Source organism: Acomys russatus, chromosome 29 (genome assembly GCF_903995435.1).
Source record: "Acomys russatus chromosome 29, mAcoRus1.1, whole genome shotgun sequence".
Taxonomy (NCBI): domain Eukaryota; kingdom Metazoa; phylum Chordata; class Mammalia; order Rodentia; family Muridae; genus Acomys; species Acomys russatus.
In genome coordinates this window covers 31624943-31638052 of record NC_067165.1, presented here as the reverse complement: position 1 = coordinate 31638052, position 13110 = coordinate 31624943, and the positions used below count along the sequence as shown (strand labels likewise).

At 48.4% G+C, this 13110-nt stretch overlaps 1 protein-coding gene across 1 annotated transcript; it reads left to right on the top strand.

The window, feature by feature from the left end:
* The first annotated feature begins 3822 nt into the window (after window positions 1-3822).
* Window positions 3823-12820, top strand: Ldlrad2 (low density lipoprotein receptor class A domain containing 2). The gene is made up of 5 exons (XM_051171491.1): window positions 3823-4183; window positions 7417-7875; window positions 9876-10007; window positions 10777-10917; window positions 12444-12820. Exons 1-5 carry the CDS (start codon window positions 4105-4107, stop codon window positions 12671-12673), a joined length of 1041 nt encoding a protein of 346 aa, XP_051027448.1. The 5' UTR covers window positions 3823-4104; the 3' UTR covers window positions 12674-12820.
* The last annotated feature ends 290 nt before the right edge of the window (window positions 12821-13110 follow it).

The following is a 13110-nucleotide window of genomic DNA, read 5'->3' as shown; positions in this document are numbered from 1 at the left end:
TCAGATTGTCAGACTTGTTTTTCAAGAACCTTTATCTACCAAGCCACCTTACTGTAACATTCCCCTCACATTTTTTTCCAGGTCTTTGCTTAAAAGCATATCTTATGGAGGCCTTCCCTGGCTGTCCTGACAAAATGTCAACACCTTTCTAAAATAATGTCATGCCTGTTGTATAATATTTGTTTTGTTTTGGCTTGGTTTTTGTTTTTTTGAGACACAGGGTTCTCTGTCTTAGCCTTGGTTGTCCTAGACTCACTTTTAGACCAAGCTGGCCTCGAACTCATAGCAATCTGCGTGCCTCTGCCTCCCGAGTGTTTTGTTTTGTTTTTTTACCTTACTATTTTTTTTTTCCCCGAGACAGGCTTTCTCTGTGTAGCCTTGGCTGTGCTAGACTCACTTTGTAGACCAGGCTGTCCTAGACTCACTTTGTAGACCAGGCTGGCCTTGAACTCACAGAGATCCACCTGCCTCTGTCTCCCAAGTACTTTACCTTACTACATACCACAAAATAAATTAGCTATTTGATTCCTTGAATTTTCTCCTGTACCTAATGAAGATTTATGATATTTGAAAACTATTTTTTTTCATTTGTTTATTTTGTTTTTCTAAGACAAGGTTTGTTTTTCTGTGTAGCCCCTGGTTATCTTGGAATTCACTCTGTAGACCAGGCTGGCCTCGAACTCAGAGATCCACCTGCCTCTCCCTCCCAAGTGCTGGAACTAAAGGCACCATGTCCAACTTGAAAACTGAATTTACGGGCTGGAGAGATGGCTCAGTGGTTAAGAGCACTGTCTCCTTTTCCAGAAGGTCCTGAGTTCAATTCCCAGCAACCACATGGTGGCTCACAACCATCTATAATAAGATCTGGTGCCCTCTTCTGGCATGCAGGTGTACACACAGACAAAGCACTCATCTATATAAAATAAATAAATAAATCTTAAAAAAAAAAAAAACCTGAATTTACAATGTTAATTTAACATGAAATTTCCCAAGAATACAATAAGATATTTTAGCCGGGCGTGGTGGCGCACGCCTTTAATCCCAGCACTCGGGAGGCAGAGGCAGGCGGATCGCTGTGAGTTCGAAGCCAGCCTGGTCTACAAAATGAGTCTAGGATGGCCAAGGCTACACAGAGAAACCCTGTCTCGAAAAACCAAAAAAAAAAAAAAAAAGATATTTTAGCATTGTCCCCATTTTGTACATGAGAATAGTTAAGACTGCTGTCCAAGGGTCGTGCAGTTAGGAAGTGTGGCACAAGTAATACCCCAACCAATGTTTTACTAACTTTACTTATCATTATCTGCATTCAAATTTCTCACCACTTATTTCCTTAGATTTATTTTGCTTTTAATTATGCATATGGCGGGGATGGGGGCGAGGGGAGATGTGCACATGAGTGTAGGTGTCCTCTGAGGCCAGAAGAGGGCGTCAGATCTCCTTGGAGCCAGAGTTACAGACAGTTGTGAGTTGTGTGTGTTGGGTTGTGGATTGGGAGCCCTGTGCAAGAGCACCACTGAGCCATCTTCCCAGTGCCAAACATCTTATCATTTTAAAGGAAGCTCGTGTACCTGCCCTGTGGGCTCATGGTGACAAATGCGTGTGACAGAGTGGGTGACAAGCTTATCACCAATACCTGGCCTAGTGTCATCACTCAGGAGGGATATGATATAGCTAGGCGTATGGCAAATGCTTAGCTTGTGGGTTCCCAGCACTAGCAAGTGACAGGGACAGGGAGTTACTAAGGATATGAAAGGTTGTTCCCAGTCATGAAAGCTGGGAACATTTCAGGAATGAAGCCCTGTCACCAGGGTTGTTGTGATTTTTTTTTTTTTTTAAGATTTATTTATTTGTGTACTTGTGTATATAAGCACTGTATTTACATGTATGACTGCATGACAGAAGAGAACATCAGACAGAAGAGGCATCAGATCTCATGCTAGACTCAGGCCGTCTGAGTCTATTCCTAGAAGCCCAATTGAGAGACAGGGTCCAGAGTCGATGCAAAAGCAAAGGAATTTTATTAAGCCAACGCGCCGGGGTCCACCAAGCACCGAAGAGATGGAAGTAGAACTTATTGACAATGGTTGGTTAACGAGTGATAGGCTAACAATAGGGGGTCTAAGGTAGTAAATTCTAAGTAGGGTGAGATAGGGGTGGTAAATTCCAGGGGCAGGGTTGAGATGGAGGCGAGTGGAGAATCTTTAACTCCTTCCTCTCAGTTCGCTGTTACTTTGTTTGCTCCTGTTATCCGCCTGTAATTCTTTTTTTTTTTTTTTTAAGATTTATTTATTATGTATACAGTGCACATAGATCACAGTATAGATGGTTGTAAACTACCGTGTGGTTGCTGGGAATTGAACTCAGGACCTTTGGAAGAGCAGTCAGTGCTCTTAGCCACTGAGCCATCTCTCCAGCCCTCTGCCTACAATTCTTAACCTGCTTGCTCAGCCAACAATGCTGTTGTCATGATGGCTAAGTCCAGGTCACCTGGAATCTTCTATTTCCTTAGCTAATAATATAAAACACCATTTCCTTAACTAATAATGTCACTGCTGAGTTCAAGCCACCTAGAATCTTACACTCACTATAGACGGCTGGGAGCCACCATGTGGTTGCTGGGAATTGAACTCAGAACCTCTGGATGAACAGCCAGTGCTCTTAACCCCTGAGCCATCTCTCCAGCCCCTTGTTGTGATTATTAATACTGTCATTTGCCTTTAATTCTTTTTTTTTTTTTTTTTTTTTTTGGTTTTTTCGAGACAGGGTTTCTCTGTGTAGCCTTGGCCATCCTGGACTCACTTTGTAGACCAGGCTGGCCTCGAACTCACAGCGATCCGCCTGCCTCTGCCTCCCGAGTGCTGGGATTAAAGGCGTGCGCCACCACGCCCGGCTCCTTGCCTTTAATTCTTAGCACTTTTTTTTTTCTTTTTTTTTTGGCTTTTCGAGACAGGATTTCTAAACTCACTCCGTAGAGCAAGCTGACCTCAAACTCATAGAGATCCTCCTGCCTCTGCCTCCAGAGTGCTGGAATTACAGGTGTGTGTTGCCGGGCGTGGTGGTGCATGCCTTTAATCCCAGCACCCGGGAGGCAGGGGCAGGCAGATCGCTTAGTTCGAGGCCAGACTGGTCTACAAAGCTAGCCCAGGATAGCCAAGGCTAACACAGAGAGACCCTGTCTCAAAAAAAAAAAAAAAACCAGGCGTGTGCCACCACAGCAGGCCTCTCTCAGCACCTTTTAGTAATATCCACTTGTTCCTAGGGTGAATGACTGTCCTCACAAACTGTTGTAATCCTTGAATTTGAATGAGGAATTCAAGTTCATTTTTGGCTATATTGTATCAAGTTTGAGGCCAGCATGGGCTACATCAGATTCTGTCTGAAGACACATCTCCAAATAAATACATACATAAATAAATAAATTCAGTATTTCTAGAGAGTGTCAAGAAGATAAATTCGGAGCAATGTGACTGAAGTGTTGGTTGGTTTAGAGGTGGTTAGAGAAGGGTAATCTGAGGGGGCAAATTGTGAGCCATGACCTAACGCCCCAATGAAGCCAGCCGCGGCAGCACAGCTATGGGCGCGGAGCACTGTGGATAGGAGTGCAAGGGCCCCAGGACAGAAACCCCTGCCTATGAATTAATGCAACTCTTGGTGCCATGTGCCATCCCTTACAGCTTCTCTGAGCTATCAGAAAGGTTCCTTTGGTGTCCTGGGCCTCTCTCAAGCTCAGTCTGTCTACTTATCTAGAAAGTAAACAGTTCATGGAGGCTGGAACCCCCTCACCCCCACCCTGCCTTCTCAAAGCCCTGCAGCTAAGCCGGATCTGAGTCTCCTGGTTCCTGTCTGGCAGAGGGTGAGCAGACATCCTTGTCTTCTCCAGTTTGGGGCCCCAAATCTCCATGGCAACCCTTAGACACAATTCTAATCCAAAGTTGGAAGACCTGGGACGGGGAGCCCAAAACACGGTGAAGGGACTTGAGGGGCCTCTCTGCTCCGTTTGCCTCGTGTTCACTTCCTGGAGCAGCCAGGGCCTGCACCCCAGTCTCCCCACAGACCCCCAAAGGAGATTGCTCAGGTCTGGCCCTCGCTGGGCACAGATCCAGGATGGCTTTCCTTGAGCAGCTGCCCCAAAGGCTGCTTCTGCTGGGGACAGCTGCCTTGACTGTGTCTGCCCTTGGGACAGGTGAGTACAAGGGCCTGGAAAGGGCACACCTGACACCCTTGTTTCCAGGCTTTTACAAGGCAGCACTCACTCTCTCCAGCAGTCTCTGGGTAAAGGAGGCCATTCAAGTCTATTCCGAGCCCTTCTAAAAGGAAGGAGCTCCAAGCAACCCAGAGGCAGGGATCTGTGGGTGGGTGGGAGGGATCCCCCTTAGGTTTGGAGATGAGACAACTTGCATGGGGCATTCCTGTTTTCCACCCCTGACATCATTGCTTTCCACTCTGCTGTGCCCCCTGCTGTCAAGGGATAAGGGGTGCAGCTCAGTGATAGAGCATGTCCTTAGGAGGTATAAGGCCCTGGGTTCTATTCCCAAGGCACACAAGAAAACTTCTATAGCTGGGGAGTGGTGGCACATGTCCCCTTATCCCTCAGGACTCTGAGGCAGGGGATCTCTGGCAAGTTTGAGGCCAGCCCGAGCTATGTGAATATCTGTCTCAAGACAAACAAAATGGAACAGATAGCAGACTAAATAGTGTTGTTCGTAAAATCAGGACTTTATTTTTTCCCTTAAGAATAGCCTAAGTGCCGGGCGGTGGTGGCGCACGCCTTTAATCCCAGCACTCGGAGGCAGAGGCAGGAGGATCGCTGTGAGTTCGAGGCCAGCCTGGTCTACAAAGTGAGTCCAGGACAGCCAGGGCTACACAGAGAAACCCTGTCTCGAAAAAAAACCAAACAAACAAAAAACAAAAACAAAAACAAGAATAGCCTAAGTGCCAGGTGGTGGTGGCTCACATCTTTAATCCCTGCACTCGAGGCAGAGGCAGGCAGGCAGAGTTCGAGGCCAGCCTGGTCTACAAAGTGAGTCCAGGAGAGCCAGAGTGACACAGAGAAACCCTGTCTTGAAAGACCAAAGGAGGAAAATTAGCCTTGGTGAATCAAGGGATGGTGTCTTCAGCAGCTAAATCATGTCATAACCCTGTCCCTGCAAGAGGGCTGCTGTGGCGCCAGACATCACTGTCTCAGTCAGCAGCTTTTAGAAGCTGGAAGGGAAGGGAGCCTCCCGTTACACATCACTCCATCTTTTATTTTTATTTTTTTACAATACTGGATATTGAACCTAGGTCCCATTTTCAGCCTTTTATTTTTTCTCCTTTTTAAAGATTTATTTATTATGTATACAGTATCCTGCTTGCACACCAGAAGAGGGCACCAGATCCCGTTATAAATGGTTATGAGCCACCATGGGGTTGCTGGAGATTGAACTTAGGACGCCTGGAAAAGCAGCCAGCAGAAGCGCTCTTAACCTCTGAGCCATCTCTCCAGCCCCGGTTTTCAGTGTTTAGGGCAGAGTTTCACTAAGTAAGTTATCCAGGCTGCCCTTGAACACTTTATAGCTCAGGCAGGCCTTGTGTTTTTAATACTCCTAGCTGGGCTTACATCAATGCAGTACCCAGCTATTCCTGCTTGATTAAAATAATCACTATCCTTATCATCTTTTTTTTTTTTAATGTACCTGCATGTATGTCTTGGTTTACTTTTGTTGTTGTTGTTGTTTTTATGTTTTTTTTGTTTTGTTTTATTTTATTTTTGTTTTGTTTTGTTTTTTGTTTGTTTTTTGAGACAGGGTTTCTCTGTGTAGCCTTGGCCATCCTGGACTCACTTTGTAGACCAGGCTGGCCTCGAACTCACAGCGATCCACCTGCCTCTGCCTCCCGAGTGCTGGGATTAAAGGCGTGCGCCACCACGCCCGACTTGTGTATGTTTTGTAAGGGTATCAGATTCCCCTGGAGCTGGAGCTACAGATTGTTGTGAGCTGCCATGTGGGTGCTGGGAATCTAACCAGGGTCCTCTGAAAGAGCAGCCGGTGCTGTCAACAGCTGAGCCAACTTTCCAGGCCTCATTGACATCAGAACTAGATCATACACCAATACCAAAAGCCCAGGGCTGGAATTAGGATCTCCTCCTTTAGCAAGGAGAAACAGGAAAAGGGAGGTGGGTGGGCATGTAGCAGAGTGTACCCACCCTATCCTCACAGAAGATAGCAGAGGAGGAGGATGACACTTAGTAACTCCTTAAACTCTGAGCAGTGTGGGATACAGTATACACTACCCCCCTTTAATTGTTAGATGCCCAGGAGGTTTCCTTTTCCTCTTTCTTTTTCTAATTGCAATCCCAATCTACAAAGCACTTGGAAAAGTAACATTATTTATTTTATTTATTTATTTATTTTTACCTTGACCACAACGCCTAATTTGACAGGGGACAGTTTGTTCTACTGGCAGCTACACCTGGCCTGTAGACTGTTTCTGCTCATACTTCCTTCAGTGAACACAACAGTCCTTGGCACAGTATCTGATCTTAGAGAGGTCTGCAGATGCTGAAGCAGCTTTGGAAATGTGCTGTGTGTACAACATCCCCCACCCCCACACTCTTATTTTTTCACTTTTTTGGTTTTTTTTTTCCTTTTCTGTTTTTCAAGACAAGATTTTTCTGTATAGCCTTGGCTATATCCTAGACTTGCTTTGTAGACCAGGCTGGCCTCAAACTCACAGAGATCTGCCTGCCTCTGCCTCCTGAGTGCTACCACCTCCCCTTGGGACATTTCCCTTTGTTTGTTTGTTTGTTTGTTTGTTTGTTTTGTGGTTATTCGAGACAGGGTTTCTCTGTGTAGCCTTGGCTGTCCTGGACTCACTTTGTAGACCAGGCTGGCCTCAAACTCACAGCAATCTGCCTGCCTCTGCCTCCCAAGTGCTGGGATTAAAGGCATGTGCTACCACGCTCAGTGACATTTCCTTTTTTATTGAGACAAGTCTCAGGTGGCCTTGGATTTGCTGTGTATCTAAGAGTTGCCTTTAACTTCTTCTTCTTCTTCCTCCTCCTCCTCCTCCTCTTCTTCTTCTTTTGGTTTTTCAACAGGGTTTCTCTGTTAGCCTTGGCTGTCCTGGACTCACTCTGTAGACCAGGCTGGCCTTGAACTCACAGCAATCCACTTGCCTCTGCCTCCCGAGTGCTGGGATTACAGGCGTGAGCCACGACACCCTGCTTTCCACCATGATTCTTGCTGCCCTCCAGAACATTGGTTTTACAGGTAGATGCCACCACCCTGGCTCAAGTCCAGAGGTTTTGAATAAGGAGGGCTGACTTTGATTTAAATCATAAAGTGCTCACAGGAATTCACCCCTGTTTTGCGGGTAGAGGATGAGTGACCTGCTGACCCTGAATGATCCCGAGCCCCACCCCACTCCTCTCCACAGCGGATCTGACGGACCTGTGCGGACAGATGTGGCAGGGGGACGCGCTGCAGCTGCGCTCACATTCCGCTTCACGCAAGTTCTACTTCGTGACTCCGGACACTGACTGCCTGCTGTGGCTGCGTGCCGCGGCCCCAGAAGACAGGATGAGCTTCCAGTTCCGCTTCTTCCTGGTTTACAGCCTGTTCTCTGCCATCCCAACCACCTCAGCCACTCGAGCAGCCTCTGCCGAAGCCACCCTGGTCCCCAACGCATCACTCCCCGACCCGTGCGCACAGGGCTCCTACCTGCAGTTCTACGATGGCCCGCAGGAGGCGCCTCGGGCCCTGGGACCACCGACCTGCGGTCTGACCATCCCTGCCCCATTTATGTCTTCTGGGCCCTGGCTTGGCCTGCGCCTGGTCACCAGAGGCCACCAACCTCGCGTTGACTTTTTGGGCGTGGTCACCTCTTTCCGCCTGGGTGGGTCGGGCTGATGACTAGGGTGAGGTGAGGAGGGATAGAGCAGGAGAGGAGATGCTCAAAGGACAAAAAGTGGGGACTGGGGTCTCAGTTGGGAAACAGTGGGTGACATGGACAGCATTAGGGAACCAGTGAGATGAACCTGATCTACAAATCCTGCCTCCTTTTATCCCCATCCCCTCTTTTTTGGAGACAGGGTGTCTCTGTGTAGCCTTGGCTGCCCTGGACTCACTCTAGACCAGGCTGGCCTGGAACTCACGGTGATCCACCTGCCTCTGCCTCCTTCCAAGTGCTGGGATTAAAGGCTGTGAGTTCAAGGCCAGCCTGGACTACAAAACGAGTCCAGGACAGCCAAGGCCACACAGAGAAAGTCCACGGGGGAGGCGTGGCTTGCCGTTCTAGGCAAGCCTCGGAGTAAGGCAGCATTTGAGTGGCTATCTGAGGGAATGAGCATGCAGGCCACCATTCCCCACTTAGAAAGGGAGCTTCAGCATCGCTAATGGCACAAGGGCAGGGGCCAGAGTCTGCGGAGGGTGGTCAGGACCACCGTCATTCTCTAGGTCACACTTAACGCCATTGTGTGACGCCGATGTGAACTTCAACTCCATCTTGCCTCCGACTTAGGTACAAGCCCGGAGGCATGGTCAGCCTCCCCTTGCTTCAGTCTTAGCACTGCTCCCACAGAGGGAAAGAGGCCATGGTGGTGCATGCCTATGACCCCGGTCCTTGGAAGCTGAAGCAGGGCGACAGTATGGGTCACATCAGGAGACCCTGTCTTGAAACAAAGAAACGATTTAAAAATATTCCCTCCAAGGGGCTGGGATGTGCCTTAGCTCAAAGCAGGCCCTGAGCTTGGTCCCCCAGCACTGCAAGCGTGGGGCATGGTGGTGAACTCCTGCAATCCCAGCAGTTGGGAGGTAACAGCAACAGGATCAGAAGTCAAAGGTCATCCTCAGCTGCATAGCAAATTCAAGGACACCCTGGGCTCGAGTTCTATAAATTCAGTGTTAGCTGCCATAACACCACTACCATCACTACCACCACCACCACCAGGTGTTACTGTTCATTGCCATCAAGACTGTACTGTTAGTGGTGGTGTGTGCCTTTAATCCTAGCTCTCCAGAGGCTGAGGCAGGCAGATCTCTGTGAGGTCTAGGACAGCCTGATCTACAGAGTTTCGGGATGGCCAGGGCTACACAGACAAACTCTGTCTCGAAAACCCAAAACCAACTAACCAAAAGCCCAACAACAATAAAATAAATAAATAAATAGAACTGCTTTTGGAGCTGGAGAGATGGCTCAGAGGTTAAGAGCACTGCCTGCTCTTCCAAAGGTCCTGAGTTCAGTTCCTGGTAACCACATGGTGGCTCACAATGTGATCTGACGCCCTCTTCTGGCCTGCAGGTGTACACAAAGATAGAGCATTAATACATAAAATAAATTAATTAATTAAAAAAAAAAAAGATTGTAGCCGGGCGCGGTGGCACACGCCTTTAATCCCAGCACTCAGGAGGCAGAGGCAGGTGGATCGCTGTGAGTTTGAGGCCAGCCTGGTCTACAAAGGGGGACCAGAACAGCCAAGGCTACACAGAGAAACCCTGTCTCAAAGAAACCCAAAAAAATGGGGCTGGAGAGATGGCTCAGTGGTTAAGAGGGCTGACTGCTCTTCCAAAGGACCTGGGTTCAATTCCCAGCACCCACATGGCAGCTCACAACTGTCTGTAACTCCAAGATCTGATACCCTCACACAGACATACATTCAGGTAAAACACCAATACACATACAGTAAAAGTAAATAAATCATTTTTTTTAAAAAAGCAAGGAACTGGTAGCCTTTAAAAAAAAAATTGTACTGTTACCAGTCCAGGAAACACCTATCCACCATCTGTGTACATACTGACAGCAGCCTTGTCCTGCACCCCAGTCCTCCCACAATGGGACCACATCGTTGTAGAATCTGGTCTTAGATCCTTACTCCCAGCTTCCCCTTCTTACCCCAGGGTCCTGCGGCACCTACTTCCGCTGCCGGAATGGCAGATGTGTGCCTCGGAGCCTGCTGTGTGATGCTTGGGACATGGACAACTGTGGCGATGGCAGTGACCAGGACTCCAACCCTCCAGCCAGCTGCAGAGGTCAGTGATGGGGGTCACTGGGACTCCCACCAAACAGCAAAGTGGAGAGGCTGGCTGGCCCTGATGTCCATCTCCTGGATGGCAGGGCTTGGGTGGACAGGTGGCATGCAGCGGGGTGGGGCGTGGCCATAGTAGTAGTCAGTTCAGAGACCAAAGATGTGAGGGTCAGTGCAGCAGAGGAGGGTCTAGTTCAGTTTGTGGCCTGAGACCTCACGAGAGGTGCTTCCCAGGACCCGTCATTATTTCCAGTCTCTACAATGACCTCTGAGTTATGGCTGATGCTTGAGAAACAATAGTTAACTGATTAGAACGGTGAACTTCAGGATGTATGATTTCCTCATTCATGGGGAGGCAGGGTGGTTACACCAAACCTTGCAGACCCCTGCCATGCGAGTGCTGTTAGTTAAGTGTTCCACACAGAGCGCAACACTCGCTGCTAAGAAGCTACTCTATGCCATGTCTTGAGAAGCAACTCCACTTAACAAGCCTGCTGAGTAGGAGAGCAGACCTCACTTCTGGCTGTGTGACCTTGGCCAGATGTTCTATCAACTCTTGGACTCGCTTTGTAGACCAGGCTAGCCTCAAGATCACAGAGATCCTCGTGCCTCTGCCTCTGCCTCCGGAGTGCTGGAATTAAAGGCGTGAGCCACCACGCCTGACTCTGTTTCATCAACTCTTTGTCCCTTGTTTCCCTGAGTCTAGTCCTGAGGATCACAGAGAAGCCTCAAGAGGAGTAAGTGACACAGCAGTGTCCTGTTCACGTTCACAGGTCCCTCTCTGGTACCCAAGCAGACCTGGAGAATGGAAGACGGCAGTTCAAAGCCTCTGACTCACCTTGTGGCTCTCAGCTCTGAGGCTGAGTGGACCTCTCCAGCAGGCCTGGCACCCATCACACAGGAAGTGTTGGAAGGTAGGTGGTGAAAAACCCCTTACAGTCTTCTACCAAAATCCCAGCTGCCTCGGTCAGGAGAATGCTTGCTGCATTTTGAGTTTGGATACCACCACGTGTGTGAAAAGCCAGGCTCAGTGATGTACTTGTAACCCCAGCACTGGGGAAACCATTCTAGCCCAATAGACAAGCCTACCTCAGGTGCAGTGGGAGAGACTTTGTCTCAAAAAATTAGGCGCTAAGGAAGAGAGCTAGCAAAATTGGAGAAATGGCTTGGAGGTTGTACAGAGCCTTTATTTTTATTTTTATTTATTTATTTATTTTTGGTTTTTCCAGACAGGGTCTCTCGTTAGACTTGGCTGTCCTCGACTCTCTTTGTAGACCAGGCTGGCCTCGAACTCAGAGATCCACCTGCCTCTGCCTCCCAAGTGCTGGGATTAAAGGCGTGCGCCACCATGCCCGGCTTTTTATTTTTATTTTTATTTTTATTTTTTAAGGGTTTCTGAGACAGGGTTTCTCTGTATAACAGTCCTGGTTATCCTGGACTCACTTTTGTAGACCAGGCTGGACTTGAACTCACAATGATTCACCTGCCTCTGCCTCCTGAGTACTGGCTTTGGGCAACTCACAGCTGCCTAGAAGTCTGGCTCTAGGGGGATCTGATGCTTCTGGCTTCCTAGGATACCTGCACTCACATGCACATACCCACACACATACAGGTAATTAAAAGTAAAATAAATCTTAAAAAAAAAAAAAAAAAAAAAAAGGCTTCCTGGGGTTGGAGAGATGGCTCAGCAGTTAAGAGCACTGATGGCTCTTCCAGATGACCCAGGTTCAATTCCCAGCACCCACACGGTAGCTCACAATTGTCTGTAACTCCAAGATCTGACACCTTCACACAGACACACATGAAGGCAAAATACCAATAAACATAAAATTAAAATTAAAATAAAATAAAAATGTAAAGGCTTCCTAATGTCAGCCTTGGGCCACCACAGTCAAATGCATGCATATGTATCTACACACATGAGACCATGTATAAAAGCACAAGAAAGCTGGGTGGTGGTGGCGCACACCTTTAATCCCAGCACTCAGGAGGCAGAGGCAGGTGGATCTCTGTGAGTTCAAAGGCAGCCTGGTCTACAGAGTGAGTTCTAGGACAGTCAGGGCTACACAGGAGAAACCCTGCCTCAAACAAACGAACAACCCCCACACAAGCACACACCATACAGACACATGCCAAATAGATAAAACAGCAAAAAAATAAGATGAAGGGCTGACAAGAAAGCTTAGTGGGTAAAGGTACTTGCTGAGTAAGCCCAGCAGCCCGAGATTGATGTAAACCCATGTGAAGGTAGAAGGAGAGAACGGAATCCATAAAGTGGTCCCCTGACCTCCACATAATTGCTGAGGCAAGTCACCATACCATAATATTAATACACACAAACACACACACACACACACACACACACACACACACACACACACACACACACACACGACATCTGGCCAGGTGGAAGCTGACTGGACTCTCATTCCTCTCACAGGTCCCTGGCTCTGGTGGGTGGCTCTGGCCTCCTTGATACTAGTGACCTTCACTGGCCTCCTCTGGTGCTGCTGCTGCCCAGGTTGGCTGGTCTGGCACCCGGGTGGCCACAGGCTCCACTTCAGAAGCTGCACAGCCTGCAATGCTTGCCACCTATGTCCTGGCCGGGTGGCTCCTGGGGGTCTGTGGCTGAGCTGGCCAGCCTTCCAGAACCAAGGAGGCCATCTTTAGGGGGCTGTAGTTACCAGCTGAGTAGGCTCTTGCTCTGACAGGCCTGGGTTTTAAGTTCTGTTAGCTGGCTGACTTGGAACAGGTCACTCAGTTCTTTGAATCTCAGTCTGCCTCTCTGGGAAATGGGCCCAAGTCTTGTTTCAGAAAGCAGAAGGCAGCAGGGTGGAGGTGGGGGGGTTTGGGCTGGAGAGATGGCTCAGTGGCTAAGAGCACTGACTGCTCTTCCAAAGGTCATGAGTTCAATTCCCAGCAACCACCTGGTGGCTCATAACTATCTATAATGTGATCTGATGCCCTCTTCAGCACTGCATATAAAAAAATAAATAAACAAATCTTTAAAAAAGAAAAGAAAGAAAGCAGAAGGATCAGGCATGCGAAATCAGCGCTGTAGCTTCCATGATGGGTCCTGCACTGAGTGAGTCATTTCGGAAAACAAC

Bases quoted from the DNA above. Each gene is read 5' to 3' on its own strand.
- Ldlrad2 (XM_051171491.1), top strand. From the start codon at position 4,105: ATGGCTTTCCTTGAGCAGCTGCCCCAAAGGCTGCTTCTGCTGGGGACA. The intron at 4,184-7,416 runs GTGAGTACAAGG...TCCTCTCCACAG, and splicing joins TGTGTCTGCCCTTGGGACAG to CGGATCTGACGGACCTGTGC. The intron at 10,918-12,443 runs GTAGGTGGTGAA...TTCCTCTCACAG, and splicing joins CACACAGGAAGTGTTGGAAG to GTCCCTGGCTCTGGTGGGTG.